Here is a 20185-nt window from a genome sequence, read left to right as displayed (position 1 = left end):
ATATGACCGAGTGGCCCGATCGCTATGACTACCGAATACTAGTGTATGATCGAACGCTATAATCCATCGAATACTACCAAAACCGAACCTAATACATAGTACTACTAATAACAAACGCTAAATGTAGTACGACTAAGAACGAATGATAATACCAACCCAAAGATTGTCGAGGTCGAAAACGAGTACATTTAAAACTGAAAGTCAATATTAAACCGAACAACACTAAGACTGAATATCACTACGAAACTGAATACCGCTAAGCCCAATTGACTGACATGACCGAGCGTTCAACAACGAGCGCTCGACTTTCTACATAACTCTGCAGAACTTCTCAACCAGTTCATGGGTCTCAACAATTACACAAAAAAACAAGCCAACATCAAAATTATCCACACATGCACACGTCCAACAATGCCGAATACCAATTCATTCACTTTTACACACATGCATAATCATCAAACAACATATTCATACATAATAAATCATAATTAAATTAACTAGTTTCTCTTACCTCTTTGAACGAACAAAAAAACGTTTATCTTTCTAGAAATTTCTTTCACCCTAGAAAATCCTAGGAACACTTATAGTTCACCGATTGGTGAGAAAAGACCACCCAATGGACCAAAATGGAGTTAGAAAGGAGAATAGAAGATTGAAAAACACATGCAAGCAGCCGGACTACCTTGCATGTGACAGAATTTTCCAGATTTTAACAAAACTCAAGAAATGAAACTTACCCGTTCAAAACACAAGTTTGATCGATGAGAATGGAAGTCCTTGACATTAAGATAGCTTACACACAATTTGATTGTAGATCAGATGAGGAGAGATAAAAGATTTTTGGAGAGAATTTGTAGAGAGAAGAAGGAGAAAAAAGAACATAGCTTTGAAGAGTGATAATGGTTTTTCAGTTAATGAAACCAACTTTAAATTCAACATTTATATATATCAACATTGTTTTATTATTAAATGTTCTATCTCGTGCCACTTGTTTACTCTCAAGATTTACTTCTCTAGATCTTTACATGAATTCTAGGTCTTTACATGAAACACATATCCCTATGTAAACTAATTTTTCTGGTTGTTACATTATATAACTAATGGTTTGTAAATATTGACGAAAAAATATTTTAATTATATAAGTTAATTAATAGAAAAATTAAATAATAAAAACTTAAGTGAAAAATATAAAAAAGTTAAGTATTTAATATCCCAACAAATTTGAAAAAATTTCCTTTAAAAATACTAAATTTTTCTGTAAACTTAAAAGTTCACTAAATAAATTAAAACTGTAACCCAATAAATAAAAAAGTCTCCTGTAAGAAATAAAAAATGTTAATTTAATACATTTCATTTCCAATAGATAAATGAGAAATGTGAGCATGTAATTTGGTAATTGTCCCCAAACAACCGTAACGTTAAATTGAGAAATTTGGAGCAAATCGGTAAGCTCTGACGGCAGCTTATAGCGGTCGTTGACGCAGAGAAATAATCTGTTTGGGTTTGGCTTTCCAATATTCATTCCTTCTTTTCTCGGCAAAATCCTCACACTGATCGCCGCTCAGCAATTGGACTTTCCCTCCGATTTCAGCATTCCGGCGACGGCGAGCCATGGCTACCGGCGGGAACGGTGACACCTCCAAACAGGAGCTCATCCACCTTATCAAACGCTTCGGAGCTTATGTCACTTTCAAGATCTCCAATTTTTTCCCTGTCTCTCTCCAGAACCTTGTATTTCTATTCTCCCTCTTTCTCTCTCCCTCTGTCTCTCTCTGTACTCGCTTCCTTTCTTTAAGCTCAATTTTACTCTTTTTAAAATTCATTGATCGGCCCGTCTTTCGATTGGATCTGATTTGATTTTAAAATCTTATCATTTTGCTAATTGTCGCTTGCCTAATTCGTAATTATTCGTTCCTGCTTTTCTTGTATTCACTCTTTGTTTGAAGTTTCGATTTGGGTGCTTTCTTTGACCCTTTATCGTTGAATGAATGGGTGTGATCCGGGATTGTGTAATTATCAATTCTAGCTCTCAAAGTTTATTTATCTGTGATAAAACTCAACTGGGTTTTCTTTACATAGTTTATTTATTGTTGGGTGTGGGTAGAAAGGGGTGGTTTTTATGTTTTTGTCAAAATTGAAAGAAAAAAATAAGTTTCTTCTGATGCATCATAATAGGTTTGTTAAAATCGGTACTTTGGGTGCTGAAAAATAGAGTAGGGAAGATGACAATGATTAGTATCTGGTGCTACTTATCTATTTCAGTGAAGGTGTATGGTATAAATGATCAAATTATTGTTTTGGCATTTGTTTTGAGCATGTCTTTTCCAATAATTTGGGCAATACTATGCTTGGTATTAGGATATACGCTCTTTTGGGGCAGTTGCTGGTCTTGCTGTTGCAATTGTTTTCACATGGAGGCTGTTGAGATCTCCTTCTGGGACTCAACGGAGGCAACAAAAACGGCAAGGTGCTTCATCTAGCAATCCTGGAGTCGCTACACATTCTAATTTGTCGGCGATTCCTTCAAATGCTTGTTCACCCTCAGATGATTCAAGGGCACAAAATGTTGTTGACGAGTTCTTCCAGCCAGACAAGGTAAATGATTTTATGGCTTTCAATTTTGCAGTTGTGACAATGTATAAATGCTTTTGAATTAATGCAAAGACAAGTTTGGTAGCTTTAGGGTGGATGGCAATTCTGAGCTTGCTTCTTCTTCAACTTTTTCAGCCAACCTTGGGGCAGATTGTTAGACAGAAGTTGAGTGAAGGAAGAAAGGTAATGAAATATGCTTTTTCTGTTATTCCTTTGGACTAATGAGGCCATGCACAGTTTGTTGTTGTTATGGGCTTATAGAAATCAATGTTTCTTGTGATGATAAGAAATATCTATCTTGGACAACCACTTAGATCTTAATATAAGAAAGCTTAACAAATCTGTCATAGCCTTACAGATTAGATTTGAATGACATTTACACGGGTTGGGCAATCACTTTTTGAAGTTCTGAGTGTGAATTAAAAAGGTTTTGGAAGATTGCTGTAAATTGTTTTTGTTGTTATTGCTATCCATTCTTACATAAACACCAACTGAATGAGAGGAGGACGTCAAGTGCTTTAGCCATTGTTATTAAATGTGTGCCCCCTGTCACCTTTCTATTCTCCCTTGGATTGATAATCAAATGGCTGCAATTATTGTTGTGATTTGCATAAGGGGTTCTCAATATGCAGTCTATGTTAAGGTGGAGGTGGGCTAGTTATGACATCAAATTACTCCTAAAAAACACCTCTTGTTAATGGAATGAGCATTGTTACTTATCAACAGTCTTTCAATTTTAATTTTGAAGTTCAATGATTGTGATAATCTCCTTACTGAATGGTCAACACAGAACATATACTCTTTAATTTAATCTAAAATTTTAGGTTGCAAATAAAACTATTTAGAAATAGAAGCTATTTCTTATGTTTACTTTCAGGTGAAAAATTTGTTCTTTATGCAACATTTTTTGTTATAATTTGGTTGACTCTTGATGAAATGAGGACATTTGTTACGCATTAGTGTTGTTAGTTATTAAATGTTGGCATGTGACTAATGCTTCCCGACTGTTACGGTCAATGCGTGTATGTACTATGTAGGTAACTTGTCGTCTTCTTGGAGTGATCCTCGAGGAAAGTAGTCCAGAGGAACTGCAGGTGATGAAATTGCCCCTTTTATTTATACTTTTGTTTTATGACATCAATGCACAGAAAGATACTAATGTGATTCATTCTGTTCTTGGCAGAAACAAGTCACTGTGAAATCCTCTGTGCTAGAAGTATTATTGGAAATAACAAAATTTTGCGATTTATATCTCATGGAACGAGTTCTGGATGACGAAAGTGAGGTGTGTCATTTGTCAGCTTATACCAGTACCGCAATGTCTCTTATCCGTTGAATATAATGGCATTAACACTTCACATTATATGCTGAAAACCTTCTTACTCTCTCGAAATGTTCTTTACAACCAAATGATTTTATAAAAGCTAGCAAACATGTTGTATAGTTTGCTTGGGCCAACATGATTCGTTTTAGTCCTTAATTTCAAATGAAGATTATTTTACCTATAAATTAAAATGTAATTTTCTGCTGCCATTTCTTAAATTTTTTGTTTAGAATATTTTGCCTATAAATTGAAATGTAATTTTCTGCTACGAGTTCTTAAATTTTTCGTGTAAAAGATTATTTGAAACATCCCCACAGTGATTATTAATATTATTTTTTATTTCTAAAATAACGCAATTTTTTGCTACTTTATGTGAAGGATTTTTTTTTTATTCGCTTGACTAATTTTTTTCTTAGCATGTGTTTGGATCTGCGGAAGTACTATTCATGTGGATTGATTTGTGGGTGAGACCCTTGTTTGTTTCTGTGTATTTGCGAAGATTTAAGGTGCGGAAAAGGAGTGATGTGTGTTTTTCATATCCTTGCTAAATGCAAAGTTTTGCAAGGAAAGTCACCCCAGCATCATATAATAACGAAAATATCCTTACAGAGGCAACTGTGCTTGATGCCAGAGGTTGGGGGACAAACTCACCTGGCGCTGCCCCTGCACTGAAGAAACCAATGAAGTTGAAAAAGAAAAAACTAAAACGAAAAACCTGAATATAAAACTGAAATTAAAGTTGAATATAAAACTGAATAAAATAATAATAAAAATAATAATAATTTTTTAATTTTAAATAACAACTTTAATTTCATTTTAATATAATTTTCACTATTTATATGTAAATTTATATCATATTTATCCTCAAGGATAAAATGGGAATCATCTAATTTTATCTATTAAAACATTTTTTTAATATATCATATTCATTGTATCATACACAAACTTTCAACTTTCGTTTAATTCAAACAATCCCACCTTCACCTCCTTTTCTTCTCAAATTCACTTCCCCAAATCCATCTTCAAATCCAAGCAAACCATTAGTTCTAATATCTCCCTTGCCACCTTGTAGTATGCCTTATTGTTAAAATGTTTACACTTTATATCTGGATTGTTTTTTGCAGAAAAGAGTTCTTGTAGCATTGGAAGAAGCAGGGATATTCACTTCAGGTGGTTTGGTCAAGGACAAGGTATGAGAACGAGCATGAAGCAGTTACACTATTTTTTTTTCTTTGTGAAACTTAATTACTTTCTTCTGTGGTATTTCTGGGCTGTCTCAACCATTTTTTTATATAAACAAATATTTTCCATTATGTGAACATCCTTTTGTATGCAATAAACATGTTGATGGACAACATAGGAGTATCTTATTCACCTTTATTCAAAATGTATTAAAATTATCTTACAGAAATCTCCTCTCTGATTAAAATTTGTATTGGCAAACATCTTGATTAGAAATGTTCTAAGGAACATCTATGCTAATCTAAAGAGTACGCTTGGAGAGAGAACCTTTAGTTTTCTGATCTTTTCCCTGAAGAAGTTTGATTAATGTTGAGAAGGCTATAAATGGTAAAATATGTTTCGGGGTCATACGTTGCTTGTTATCAGTTTTCTTCAAGAGGTCCATATAATTTCTGAAACCATTTGTTGGGACTGTTCTTCTTCCTCCCGTCAGAAGTTCTGAGTTAGTTCAAAAATCAAGGAAAATGAGGACACAAATGTTGCAAAATTAATAACACAAATGGACATCGAGAAGTCCAGATTTGTAGCACACAATTGTCTTCTGTATATATCTTATGAATAATTTCAGTATCCATTAATTGAATTTAATGCTTAGTATCTACCTTAGATTTGCGTTTCTTAATAACTTTTATGTACTCTATTTTGATCTCTGGCAACTCCATGCAGGTTTTATTCTGCAGCACAGAGAATGGACGGTCATCATTTGTTAGGCAATTGGAACCTGACTGGCATATTGATTCAAATCCTGAAATTGTCTCTCAATTAGCTGTATGTTGCTATATATATACATCTCAACTTTATCCATCAAGTCAATTTAATTTAGACTCTGATCAGTGATACTGTTATTATTGTTGTTGAAGCAACAGTATCACCATGCTTAATTTTATCCTCTAACTATCAACAACGAATTATGTTGCAGAGGTTTATCAAGTATCAACTTCATGTATCTCCTTATAAAGCCGAAAGAACTGCTGCAAATGTGTTCAGTGCTCCATCTCTGGAACAGTTCTTTGGATCCATATGACTCTAAAACCACTAAAGATCAAATGTTATTCATAAATGTTTCCTAGTTTGTCCCTCCGTGCATCTTGGTTTTCACATTTACCTCAAGTTCTTTTTTTCAGTTTTTTCTAGATGTATGAGAACAAAGTTAGTTTTTTTATTTATTGAAGATTTAAGGTTCTCGCTCTAGTTAGGTAAAAGACCTTATGAAGATGCTTTCAAGAAGTTTAATATTTTTTCTTTGGTTTGAAATTTGTGCCTTACATTGTATACCATCCAGATATTTTAAACTGGCAAGGCGGCAAGTTTTCCTGGAGGTTTGTATTTTATCATGTTTCATTACGAGATACCATCATGAATCATATAGGTAATTATCCTCCCAATGTCAGAGTGGCTATGAAAGAAGTTTGTTGATTCTTGGTTGTACACTTATGAAACTTATGCATAGTTGGTAACCAGAACAAACCTCATGACCAATACAAATCAATGGCGTGGCTCAAATAACACCATAGTTTATTTGATATCATTAAAATAAACTACACTGGTCAATGAATGTACATAGTTTATGAAGCATATTTTTAAATTGTTTATTGTCAAAAGAAATCTTAACTTTGAGCATAAAGCGGTCTTCATTAGCTCCAATTTACAAAAACGTGTGAATCCTCTACTTCCATTGTCGTCCCTTCTTCAAGAGTTGTCGAAATGAGTCATTCATATCATTATGGATTAGCCACTTAGTGAGTTAATTTAATACAGTTTACTTATTAGTGAATCTAAAAAATTTGAATTTAGTTTGACTCATTATGAGTTAGAAGGTTAAATAGGTTAACTCACTTAATTACAAATTCAAATCTAGATTGATTTACCATGATTAAATGAATATGTGAAGGAACATGATTGAAGTAACATCGTTGTCATAGAAGCAACAATAAAAAAGAGGAGCTTGCCAAGGAGCCCGGTCAAAGAAGCATGCTTCAAATATGCAAAGAAGCATGATTGGAGAAGCATGCAAAGGAGTATAGTCTTCTTCAAATCTACGAAGGAGCATAGTCGACGAGTAGTGTCTTCTTCAAATCAAATCAACAAGAGTATTTTATGGTTTTTGGTTTTTAATATAATTTAATATTCATAATTTATTGGTGGTTTGTGAGCCGAGTTCTTAATGAGTCGAACTCATTTTTAATTTGTATCGAAATTTGCAATTTTTTTAAAACTCAATTTGACTCGAATCCATGATGAATAGAATTAACTCTTAAATTTTAACCTATTTTGATAGTTTCTTCTTCTTCTTTTTCTTCTACCTCGACCGATGATTGCTACCTAAGATATTTAAATTTATAAATCTCCCTGATTTAAATTGGTAGTGATCCTGAAAGAAACTAATAAAAGAAATAAAAACTTAACAAATCTTACCCTCTTTCAAATTACATTAGGTGATTTACAATTAGCCCTTAAGCATGTTGAGACATGATATATAAGAGTATGAAACAACCATTTCGACAATATTACTATATACGATAATAATGAATAAGTTATTTTCATATTATTAAATTATATCTTTTATTATTTATATATTAAAGGTGTTAAGTAAAAAAAAAAACTATTAAGTAAGAATGGAGAAAACAAAAATGAACTCTAGTACTATATTAAAATAGTAAAATTTAAATTTAATTTAATTTCATAAAACTAATTTAGTAAAATAAGGATTGTGTTTATTTATACAATATAAATAAATAATATGTTCTAAAGAAAAACATTTACTAAATTTATATTTGATTTTATAAAAGTAATCACCCTTTTTATATAAAAGAACAAAGTCAACCATGAACATAATATTTATATTTTAAATTTATAATTTACATATTGTTTCAAGCATGTGATTGAGGTCAACGATTTAAGTTATGGCGAGTCGTCCGAAGTTTGAATGTTGTGCTAAAATCCAAGTACTAGTTATTACTCCAAACTGTTTGGAACTATTTACATAAGACACTTCGATGTCAAAGTCAGCTTAACGTTGATGGATAAGTGGACTTTTAATTAACGTTGATCTAATCATGACCCAATTGTGGGTAATCATACTTTATCTTTAAGTTAATCAACATTAAGGTTAATGTGGTATGATTGATGACTGACCGATTTGCTTGGTGACCAGTTGGGTCCGCTAATGGCTTGCTTGATAATCGAAGATATGGTTGATTGTCTGATCTGTTGTCCTCGGACTCTCTCTTGTATAAATTTTCTCCGATGAAAATGAATTGGGCAATATTTTTGGCAATGGTTGGGCTTATGACTTCGCCTCCTTCTTGTTTCCTCATCAAGGTCTTGATGTTCTCCCTTAAATCCTCATGTTCAACTACAGATGTGGACATGCACTTCATTGTTGGCTTCGCCAACACTTGTCTTATCACTGTGGACAACGAGTCTGCTCTTGCATTTTCTACTTGAGGGATGTGTTTTATATCCACCACTTCAAAGGCCTTGATCAATTGTGTAGCTTTGTGGAAGTACTCGAGGTGTATATCATCCTTGATTTGGAATTTCCATTCTTCTACTTGACCACCAACTCGAAGTATGTTTAGCAATCCACTTGATCTACTCTCACATCCTTAGCCAAGGTGAGACCTGCAACTAAGGCCTCATACTCGGCCTGATTATTAGAAACTTTAAATTTGAACACTAAAGAGTGTTCTATTATTGTATTATTTGGTCCTTCGAGTACAATACCAACTCCTCTACCCTTATTGAGTTGCGCAGTTCATACCAGGCCGAACTTCGATAACTCAACTGAATATCTCACCATTCATCCGACTAAATCAGGCTTCCTTAGAATCTTTGTGATAACATGATCAGTGCGGACGACCACTAGATGACTCTAGAAATATGACCTTAGTCGACGAGTTGTCATGAATAACGCTAACGCCACCTCCTCAATTTGCTAATAGTGCGTCTCAGCATCCTGTAAAACCCTAATGATAAAAGAAATTAGTTTATGCTCGGGGGCCTTTTAGATCAAAGTTCGCACTTATTGCTTCATCAACGATGGCCAGATAGAGCTACAACTCATTTCCCGCGACTAGCCTTTCCATGACGGGCAGGTTGGCCAAGATAGTCTTTACTTTCACAAAACTTAGCTTCAAATTGTTTGTCCTACTTGATGAAAGAGCTCTTCTTCATCATCTTTAAGGTAGGTTTTATTTTGTTGGCTAACTTGGAAATGAACTAAGAGAGGTTAGGCGACCCACTAGCCTTACACTTCCTTCAGGTTTTATGGGCTCATATATTTTGGATGGTCAAGCACTTGTTTGGTTTTCTCAATGCTCCATGCGGTAACCATGAAGCCCAAAAACTTATCTACTCCAACAACAAAAGTACACTTGAAGGGGTTCAGCCGCATGTTGTAGTGCTTGATCTAATAAGAGGCCTCACCAGATATTTTATATGTTCCTCAGCCAATTGGGATCTTACCACAATGTCATCCACATAAACGTCCATTCATGGGCCTATCTAATGGTGGAAGATCTTGTCCATGAGTTGTTGATATATGGCTCCAACATTCTTCGGACTTAATGGCATAACCTCATACAAATAGTTTGTTTGTTCGATGATGAAGGTCGTTTTATCCTTGTCGGGATGATACATAGGTATCTGATTATACCTAGAGTATGCATCCAGGAAGTTAAGGATATGATGGCCTAACGCGTTGTCCATTAGCCCATCAATGTTGGAGGGAGGGTAAGCATCCTTCAGGCAGACCTTATTGAGGTCAATGAAGTCAGTGCACATCCTTCATTGTCTGCTTGGCTTTTTCACCATAACCACATTTGTCAGCCACGTGGTGTATGTAACCTCTCGAATAAAGTTGGCCTCTTCCAACTTCTTCACATCGACCTCAACGACCTTCTTTTTTTCCTCGTCCAAACGACTTTTCTTTTGCGCCAACAGTCGGGCCTCCTTGAATAAAACCAAGTATAGGGTCGAGGTCAACGATTTAAGTTATGGTGAGTCATCCAAAGTCTAAATGTTGTCCTAAAATCTAAGTACTAAGTTGAACTGATCGTCTAATTCACTCGAAGTGTACCTACAGAAGACATTCTGATGCTAAAGTCAACTCAATATTGACAGTTAAGAATTAATAGCGTAGTAAATGCAAATCACCTACCTCCTTATTTCAAACTTCTCTTTATAGGTTTCGAGATAAATTTTTAATTAATGTTGACTTAATCATAATCTAAATACGATAATCATACTTTACCTTTAAGTTTATCAACAGATTTCAAGTTCGTTAATAACTCGCTTGATAATCTAATATATGATTGATCATCCAAAAACTTATTTAATAAGTGACTAAATGAATAATCATACTGTATATATATCTTTAATACTTTTGTCATAAGACATATGGAAATAAGAACTTTTACGAAATGAGTAGGCATACTCATTTAAAGGATTCATAATCTAAATAATGAAGCATAGAACAGTGAGTAATTGTGTTAAAATTGTTATCATGAAATAGATAGTTTCGAAGAAATAATACAACAAATTGGACTGGCTTATGAGAAGTTTCAATGAGTTTGAGTTGAAAATATTTTTCTCAATCCTTTTTTTTTACCTTCATACATAATACTCAGTTTTTCTTATTGCCCCTTTTTACAGAGTAAGTTTGCAATTTAATTCTTTACTTATCGATCACTTTCACGGCTCTTTCAGGGATGTCGAAATCGTGGCATGGCATTGTCAATAATTTACCTTAAAATATACGAATCAAATTAAAAACAACTGAAAGTATTAAAAAATAGATTTTTTTAACAATTTTTTTACGACTTTTAATGAATCTATTTCAAATATCTTTTTAAAAGTAAATTTAAACAAGTCAAAAAATAATAACACGTGATTTATTATTAAAAAGTTGTTATTAAAAGTTATTAACGTATTAGATTAAAAAAAAGACTAGTATATTAAAGAATATAAAAACTACAATGTTTCTTATTCCTACACATAATATTTATTTGTATCACAAACAGATTGGCATTTTGACATTGAGAACAAACACGCCAATAAATTAAAACCTTCTGATGTTACTGTTATGGCTGGTACTATGTGGTTTTTGAGCGCCGTCATGTGTTTGTGACCCTTGTTGTGTTGCTGACATCAAACTCATTCTCACTTTCACTCTCTTCCAACCTTCAATGGAGCCCGTTTGCCCTATTGGGTTGGCGTGTGCCTCTGAAATCTCTGCTCTTCTCTCTCCTCCCTCACCTCTTCAAGTACAGGTAATCTCTTCATTCATTTATTCATTTATGAGATACATTTCTCAACCCTCCTCATTTTGTTCTGCTCTTGATTCAGGAATATTATCACAACCTTTTGTCTTCAAGAGGGTGCTCTGGTATCTCAGTCAAACAGGATGGCAACTTTGGAAAAGGTTTTTTTTTTTTTTTTCCAGTAGTTCGAGGAGCGTGTATTTCTATTATTTTCGCATTAAAACTTGTTAAATGTATATATTTACTTCTTTCAATTTGTTTTATGAGTTGAAGTTGTATGCAAGTTTTGCGCTATGAAGTATAAACCAATTAGAAATAATTGTACATGTGACTTGGAAAAAAAAAAATCAACAAAAACGATTTGTGATTCAATGACCATGTAAATTATTACTCTTGTTTTAAGATGTTTTACATTGTGTGCTTCTTCTGCAACTGGAAAAACTGCAGGTGTATATGCAGACATGGACTTCAAAGAGGGAGAACTTGTTCTGAAGGACCCCATGTTTGTAGGGGTTCAACATTCCCTTAACAAGGTTTGTTTTATTTTCACTATTCTGTTCTTGTGTAGTCAAATTAAAGGTGTTTGTTTCTGTCCCTTATTGTCTACCATGCTTTGCAGATTGATTGTTTGGTCTGTAGTTTCTGCTTTCGTTTCATTGGTTCCATTGAACTTCAAATAGGAAGGAGGCTTTACATGAAGCAACTAAGGGCCAATGAGAGTCATGGATGTGATGTCAGAAACTCTTCACAACACTTCCATGGAATGGATTCATCTGATGAAGAAGAGAATACTCAGCAATGTACTTCTGGGATTTCCAAAACTAAGATTCCTCTTCCTGAGGGTGTTGTGGAATCATTAATGAAGGGCCAACTGATGTTGCCTTGCTCCGAGAAGTTCACCTTGTTGCCGGCTGTTCCATGCCCTGGTGGATGTGGAGAAGTTTACTATTGCAGGTAAGAATATGGTTGCTTGAAGGAGAAAAATAGAGTATACACAATGATATTATTTTGTCAAAGTTTACTGCCAAGCCAACCAGCAGGAATAAATTATTACTTTCAAGACTTGCTAAAATTTCTTTTCACTTAATTATTTAAGAGTGAAATTGATTATAGATTTGATAGTTTGACACTTCGCTACTGTACAGTTACATCTTACCAGTAAACCCCCTCTATATACTCTAAAGCAAGAATATAATAAGAAAGCTACTGAGAGCGTTAATTTTGATACATCTTTTGTGTGGGATTGTATTAAACTCAAGAGTAAGCATACTGAATTATGTATTTAATATGGAAACAATTTGGTCATTGGGACACATTTACAATTCAAGACATTGAAAGCACAGGTTTCTCCCTAACAAGGAGTCTCCTCCTTCTGCGTTCAGCAATTAGTTAAACTACCCAATAAATAACCTTCCCCAAGCTTCATACACTTAAAAAATCACACTATCTGTTATAACATTCTATACTGTCTAAATAACTGCATAAATTCAGAAATAGTACACAAAAACAAATTACTTATGCTTATGTACCTAAATAATTGCCTACATAACTACATAAAGACGAATACTGCACAAGCACTAACAATTCTGGCCTACTGAGTCTCAGACAACTTTTTATCCATTCTCACAAACTTTTCAAGGTCCATTAGATTGAAAAAAAAGAATAGACTTGGACTCCTTAAAGATTTGCGCAATGTTTTATGTGCCCAATTTTACAAATAGCTCAATGTGGCTGTATTCATGTGGTCTTTAAAAGATTTCCCATGTAATGGCTTTTCTTAACTTTAGCTTCCTGTGGTTACTATCTGTTGTGCACATTTTTTTTCGTTTTGAAGTATGATATAATCTCTTCTGATGGCGTAGTCAATACCTGTAGCATGTCATGTGCAGAGGCTGATTGGGAATCCTCCCATTTGTTACTCTGTACTGGTGAGAGTTCTGATCCAGCTCGTAGAGAGGCACTCCTTAAATTCATCAAACATGCTAATGGTAAGATTCCTATAGGGGTGAATAATTTTAAACATTCTAAATTTATCTGCCTTTTTTTTTTATTCGGTGCTTATTTATATCTTTCCTTTTTCTCCCAGAAACAAATGATATATTCATACTTGCTGCAAAGGTGAGGTTTAATTTTTCTCTGAATTTCTTATGTATTGAATGCTGCTTGAAAAAATGCACACGCACATGTATGCTGTTTATGCACAACATATCTATCAAATCAAATAGAAAACATTCTTGCGAAAATTTTACTTTCAAGTGTTCTTCCTCAAAATCTTGTGCTCCTTTTATCGATCACATATATCTTTCTGTTCTGTCTAAGCCGGTCTTTAATTTGAAATTAGACGTACTTGTGTGTAGTTTTAGATGCACAACTTATGAAATAAGCTATTTTCACCAGTCTTGCATACATTTTCTCTATTTATCTGATGTCTTGTTGGATTTTTTGACTAGGCTATTTCTTCAACCATATTAAGATATCGCAAGTTAAAAGCAGCCAGTCTTGAAAAACAAGTGAAACATGATACATCCTGTGTTTCAAATCACCGTAGTTTATCTTTTCTTTTGGAAGCTTGGAGGCCTATATCAATGGGACACAAGAGAAGGTTGTTACTTACTAATTTTACATGTCTACATGAGACCTTAATACAGAAGCTAATACTTTCCTAATGCATCATTAAAATCTTTGACGAAAAGTATTTGACATATATGCATGATCAGGGCATACATTGCACCATGTTTTCAAGTAATAAAGGTTTATAAAATATTATTAATATATATTTTACATCACATATTCATGTGTTGTAGGGTTGTCTAAATTGAGCTGGAGAAAATCCAAGATATTTTCTTTTCTGATCTATAGTTTAATTACCCATTTTATCAATCTGTTGAGAGTGAATTAGGTCTTTTATAAAACTTTGATTTGCTATCACTGTTTCATGCAAGTATAGTTCTCATTCCAACAAACTACCTTGTAAAACTGATCTAATAATATATCAACCTCATTGTTCAAAAGAAGAATTTAATTTAGTTTAACTATCATTCACATATGATACTTCCGGGAAGAGAATGCCACGATCTTCTTGTTCCATTTGATGGTGAACATTGTAGTATGATTTATTTGAACTATGGATGACAAGTCACTTCGAAATATTTGTAGGTGGTGGGACTGTATTGCTTTGCCAGATGATGTGGATTCTTCTGACGAAGCATCATTCAGGCTGCAAATCAAAGAGTTGGCATTTGAGGTGAGATTCTTCAAAGTGCATGGTAGGACATGATATATTCACTGATTTTATGCTTATTGTATAACTAATTTTATGCATCTTAATTTGATGTTTCAGTCTCTACAACTTCTTAAGGCAGCCATATTTGACAAGGAATGTGAGCCATGTATCCTTACACATACTGATTATGTGATCTATTCTTTATGTGTATGCCTGGTGACACAGTTTCACTTTTTTCTTCCTGAAACTTTAGCTTTAAATGGCTTAATCCTTGACGCTTTCCAGTATTCTCCCTTGAAATCTATGGACATATCATTGGCATGTTTGAGCTGAATAATCTGTAAGAGCATACTCTATGGAGCTTTGTTTTAGTTCTATTCTTCCTAGCCATATTTTATGTCTTGTTTGCTTCCATTAAAACAATGCTTGAATATTGCATTATAGGTGTAGCCATTGAAGTAAACTGAGCATCTGAAATTATAACATAAATTTTGGATCATACTAATATAATCATAAGTTTATATTGCCAGTGATTTGGTTGTGGCTTCTCCGGTGGAGGATTACTTTTTATACATTGATGATCTGACACATCCTAACAAGGTTTGGCTTTATTTCTCATTGCTTTAATACATCATCTAAAAAAGAATTAGTTCTTTTTACTATTTTTGCTAACATTAATGGCAGGAAGAGGCTGAGAAAATTACGCAACCTATTCTGGATGCACTTGGTGAAGACTATTCTATTTGTTGCGAAGGTACTAATTTTATTACAACACCTCCAATAAACAGGATCTATGAGAGAAGGAATAGGTTTGAAGCAAGGAACCAATAGGGATTATTCAATACAACAGAACATTAACTGTTAGTTAGGTAACTAACCAAAGAAGGGGATGTAATAAAAAGGAAGGGAATCCAAGAGAGGAGGGTAGCTTGTCTTTTCAGGGTCTCTCAAATACCCTGAGAATGTACCTATTTAATATAATATAGTGCAATTTCAATTCTGTGTATCTTTTTCCTTCTATCTTTGTGGTGTATATCCTCATTCATTTTGGTCTTTAATTTTAAACGTTGAGTGATAAATCTATGTGGTTGTTAAATTTTATTTTAGGGACTGCATTTTTTCCTTTGCAAAGCTGCATGAACCATTCCTGTTGTCCTAATGCCAAAGCTTTCAAAAGAGATGAGGTACGTGGGGGCAAAACGAGCTTTAGCTTATTTACTACTTGATTTGGTTTGAGTTGATTGCATTTCATTTTTTACTTCATTTGATGTCAGAGATTATGATTAGAGTAATTTTTTTGGCGTTACACTTCTATTATCATAAATCTGTTTTAATTTTAACATGAAAAAGAAAATGAGAATTCCCTTTATACATGTACATGCCATGTGTGTTTACAGAATCCCCTGGCTCTTTAATGGGTTGAAGCTCTCCTTTCATCCTTGCTTGGTTAGTTAAGCATGTTGCTTTTTCATACTATTGTAAATTACTTGCACAATATTGTTTTGTTTTGATAGCTCACATAACCCAAGAATATGGCTAAATTACTCATCAACTAGGACAATTCTCCTTCCTGGAGTTGACTTTTACCAGATAGTTAGTTAGTCATGGTCCATTTCTGATAGTAATCTTAATATAACAAATGCTTAAACAACGGAGGTTCAAACTTCAGAGCATGCTATCAACTACTTATTTGTTGTTTGTGCCAATATTAAATTTATGTTTATTTCTCTATTGGATTCAACATGTTTTGTTGTACATCTCATTTATGTAGCCTGTCAGTGATTTTCTTACAATGAAATCTGCTGTAATTTTGTTTGTGACATTAAACATAATAAAGACTTATATTTAAAACCTTACACATTGTGCATGCAGGATAAAGATGGCCAAGCAACAATAATTGCACATAGGTTCATTCGTAAAGGAGAAGAGGTAGGTGTATACTTAATACCAATATCTAGCAGGCCAGTAACTTTTAACAAAAGATTTAATGGGAATTTGGTTTTTTATACTACCCAAATGACAAGGATGTTTATGACACCAAGATATAGAAAGAGACAGCATATATGGAATTACCACATTAAATTTTATAACTTCTTGTATATGTTGCCATGTTCAACTAATTAACTCATGGAAGGACTTGCAGATAACCATATCATATGTTGATGAGGACCTTCCATTTGAAGAGAGGCAGGCATCCCTTGCAGATTATGGTTTCAGATGCAGGTGTCCAAAGTGCATTGAAGAAGAGCCATAATTTTGTAACTATACTTATGCAGAAGATTAAGTTGATATACTTAGAAAAGAGGAGGAATGAGGAATTGAAAGGGAACAATTGTTAGGGGCTTTTGTTGCTGTCTTGAAATTTGAGTCCTTTCAAACAATAGGTCCACAGTTGTCTGCATGCCATATTTGTTACACCAGTTCTTTCATGTTACATCTATACAAACAATTGGAATGTGTTGTTGGCAGAAAGATTAAATAGTGTCTCTGTCAAAAGATTAAACAATGATTTGATCACTGACTGCTGCATTTACTTTCTGGCAGGGTCGAAGGGAATAAAACCGTAGTTTATAATGTCAAAATTTAGAAAAATTGTATGAATAATTTTGAATATACTTATGTTAAAACTTGTGGCTACTATTTGTTATGTTCTCAAAATAAAAAATATCTATACTTTAGCCAATAGAACTTTCCATTAGTGGGATAGTTACTTCAATGTGAAAAATGAAAAACTACATTCGCGATGTATTCAACATATATTCAACATATGTTATTTACACGCTCATTATATTGAATACTATTTTAATTAATCGTGACTTAAAATAATTCAGAATACCACGTTCTTTGTTATTAAGTGGGAATTTTTGAAAATATAAAAAGATATTAAAATATCTTCACATTTTAAAATAGAAACTTCAATTTATAATATGAGAATAAATTATCTAAATATAAAAGTAATGTTCACATCTCCATTTTCCTTTTATCTTAACTTTTGTGATTTTTGCTTGACAAAGTTTGTTTTTCTTTTTGCTTAAAAAACATGTTAGTTCATTCACCAAATGATAAATGTTATTAATCAATAATTTATTAATCCATAACCAAGAAAAATTCAGAACCTGAATAAATAATTTTCATAAAAAACTTCAGAAGTATATTGGATCGGGTTGGTTTTGCTTGGATACTCTTTCACATTCCTTATTTGCATAGTTTTTATAATTTGAAATGAATAAATAAATAAACAATCATCTTCAATTAAACAAAAACTGCATTTAATTAACAATAACAGTGAAAAATTACATCAATAAAAAAAGAACTACACAAAAATACATTAACTCTGCTGTGTGCAGCACAATAAATCCCCTCTAAATCCTGCTGCTTATTAGAAGAGATCTAGCAGCAAAGTTTGAAACAAGAATGACTATGAACCCACTTATTCAAAAACACACATAAAAGTACAACAACCATGTCATAAGGGTCCTTTATCGGTAGACAACACATGACATAGCATAAATAACCAAACCCAAAAACAAATTATCAAGATTTACCAGGATTGTTGATCCATGAACAAGACAAGATTCTTAGCTATTTACAAATGCACAATGCTTCCTGATCTCTCCTTCTGTCCCTGTCTTGACCTTAATTCTTCCCATTTTCTCAATGGAGCTGGCAAACTCAGCAAAGAAATTTTCAAGTGATCCTTGAAGCAATTCAATGATTTGAGACTTAGTAACTGCATTATTCAACAATGCAGCATCTGACTCGAACAGGCCCCTTCTCTTAATCACTTGTCTGTAATAGTCAAGGTCAAATGTCTTGCGGCTTCCAGGGTCCATCTCAATCTTTGTGGTGTTCAACCTATTCAGGTCATTACACTTGAAGGTTTTCAGATTTTCAGCATATTCACTGTCCAGTGAAGGGTCTTGATCACCCTTCCCAGTAAAGTTGAACAAGCGGTTTGATAATGATGAGCAATGAGCCACACCAATTGTGTGAGCACCTGAAACAAGTTGAACTCTAGGCCATTAATTACTGAAGATTAGAAACATAGTTAGCAAATTCCTAAAAACTTAACGATCCATTCAGATATTCTGCCATATTTCAGTAAAATAATGCTTAGGAAATTGTTTAATAAAAAAGTACCAGAGAGCAGGACCAAGTCCTTCAAATCAAGTCCTTGGTTGGAAAACAGTGTTTGCAGGGTGGTGATGTTGTCAAATGGAGCAGGAATGTTATCTCTGGCTTCCTCCAAGATAGAGACTACCCCATCTCTTCGACCTGTCGGAACTTTCCAAAAGGGTCCACCCTGAAAGCCATAATGAGTCATTTTTTGTTATCAAAATGAAAGTGTCAAGATAAAGACGAAGCAGAAGTCTTTTGTGCTTATACTTCAGCTTTCTTGATAAAGATTAAGCTCTTACTGTGGCTACAATGGTGTCTCTGGCTGCCAAAGTTAGGATATCAGCACAAGAGACGACGCCAGGGCATTCAGCCTCAACAAGGCTCTTTATTCTGTCAATGAAGTCAAAGCCTCTGACTGTGAGATTTGGAGGAGCATTCTTTTCAGCCTGATTGGTTGTTGAGTTCAGTAGCACTGATCCATCACATCCCTGAAATGCTTCATGTTAGGTACCTCCTTCACCCAACACAGTACATTGTAAAGTGAAAATTAAAGGAGCTTAGAGCATAATCGAACCACATACCCTGACGAAACAATCATGAAAGTGCATTCTGATTAATGCAGCTGCTAGGGAAGGAGCATTGTGGATATGCTCATGAACAAACTTCAAGATGATTTGCTCAGCTTTTGGGCAGCTCTTGGCATAAAAACCAAACTGAAGTTGAGCTTGAGTTGATGCAACCAATGCCAAGAGGCAAAGGCTTAAAAACCTGAAGTGACTTCCCATTTTCATGAAGCTAGCAGAAATCCAAGAAGCTTGGTGACTAAATATAATATGAACAATATATATATATATATATAACACTCAGATACTTCTTGAAAGAGGAAATTGCATTTCTCTCTGGTGCTGTTTCCACAACAGTGGCCAGTGATTTATAGTCCTTACGTTTAGGCTGTAAGAAATATGACAAATCATAGAGATGGTCCATGCAGCTAACTAACACGTGCCACAAGGTGATGCTACATGCACTTTACCATCCATTTGAACGTAATAATTGAATCATGTATAATAAAATAATGATTAGTTGGATGCACCCTTATAGGACAAACATAGCAAGTTCTCATAGTTGAATTTCTGAATACTTTAGCACACGTCAAACGATCTTAGTTAGTAATTTAAAAGATTGTGAATGTTGATACGTTATTCAAAGATCCCATACCAATTCTTCATCTTTGAACTATAAATATATTGCTTTAATCTTCTTGTATATACACTGATATCATATTAAACGCGAGATTAATTTGTACAAAATGTTTTTACATAACAGAAAATTACATTGTTCGTAATAAAATTGTCAAATCTTGAAGGGTATTTCGAGAAAAGAATTTCCTAAGAAGACAAAGAACACCAATAAGACCTGTTT

The 20185-nt window shown here is 33.8% G+C and overlaps 3 protein-coding genes across 3 annotated transcripts; 2 read left to right on the top strand and 1 right to left on the bottom strand.

The window, feature by feature from the left end:
- The first annotated feature begins 1393 nt into the window (after nucleotides 1-1393).
- Nucleotides 1394-6489, top strand: LOC108334421 (peroxisome biogenesis protein 22). The gene is made up of 8 exons (XM_017570257.2): nucleotides 1394-1731; nucleotides 2359-2595; nucleotides 2728-2775; nucleotides 3630-3686; nucleotides 3776-3877; nucleotides 5041-5106; nucleotides 5825-5926; nucleotides 6078-6489. The coding sequence occupies exons 1-8, from the start codon at nucleotides 1612-1614 to the stop codon at nucleotides 6180-6182; spliced, it is 837 nt and encodes a 278-aa protein (XP_017425746.1). The 5' UTR covers nucleotides 1394-1611; the 3' UTR covers nucleotides 6183-6489.
- Nucleotides 6490-11182: 4693 nt separating this feature from the next.
- LOC108332443 (histone-lysine N-methyltransferase ATXR2) lies at nucleotides 11183-17281 on the top strand. Its single transcript, XM_017567709.2, has 15 exons — nucleotides 11183-11430; nucleotides 11507-11582; nucleotides 11869-11954; nucleotides 12041-12375; nucleotides 13297-13409; nucleotides 13508-13539; nucleotides 13872-14023; nucleotides 14578-14665; nucleotides 14762-14810; nucleotides 14930-14984; nucleotides 15175-15244; nucleotides 15329-15398; nucleotides 15752-15828; nucleotides 16517-16573; nucleotides 16788-17281. The coding sequence occupies exons 1-15, from the start codon at nucleotides 11347-11349 to the stop codon at nucleotides 16896-16898; spliced, it is 1455 nt and encodes a 484-aa protein (XP_017423198.1). The 5' UTR covers nucleotides 11183-11346; the 3' UTR covers nucleotides 16899-17281.
- Nucleotides 17282-17891: 610 nt separating this feature from the next.
- LOC108333252 (peroxidase 39) lies at nucleotides 17892-19683 on the bottom strand. The gene is made up of 4 exons (XM_017568643.2): nucleotides 19345-19683; nucleotides 19063-19251; nucleotides 18785-18947; nucleotides 17892-18641 (listed from the first exon to the last, which is right to left on the bottom strand). Exons 1-4 carry the CDS (start codon nucleotides 19552-19554, stop codon nucleotides 18223-18225), a joined length of 981 nt encoding a protein of 326 aa, XP_017424132.2. The 5' UTR covers nucleotides 19555-19683; the 3' UTR covers nucleotides 17892-18222.
- Between the last annotated feature and the right edge of the window lie 502 nt (nucleotides 19684-20185).

This window comes from Vigna angularis, chromosome 11, assembly GCF_016808095.1.
Source record: "Vigna angularis cultivar LongXiaoDou No.4 chromosome 11, ASM1680809v1, whole genome shotgun sequence".
NCBI lineage: Eukaryota > Viridiplantae > Streptophyta > Magnoliopsida > Fabales > Fabaceae > Vigna > Vigna angularis.
This window is presented reverse-complemented; position numbering and strand designations above follow the sequence as displayed.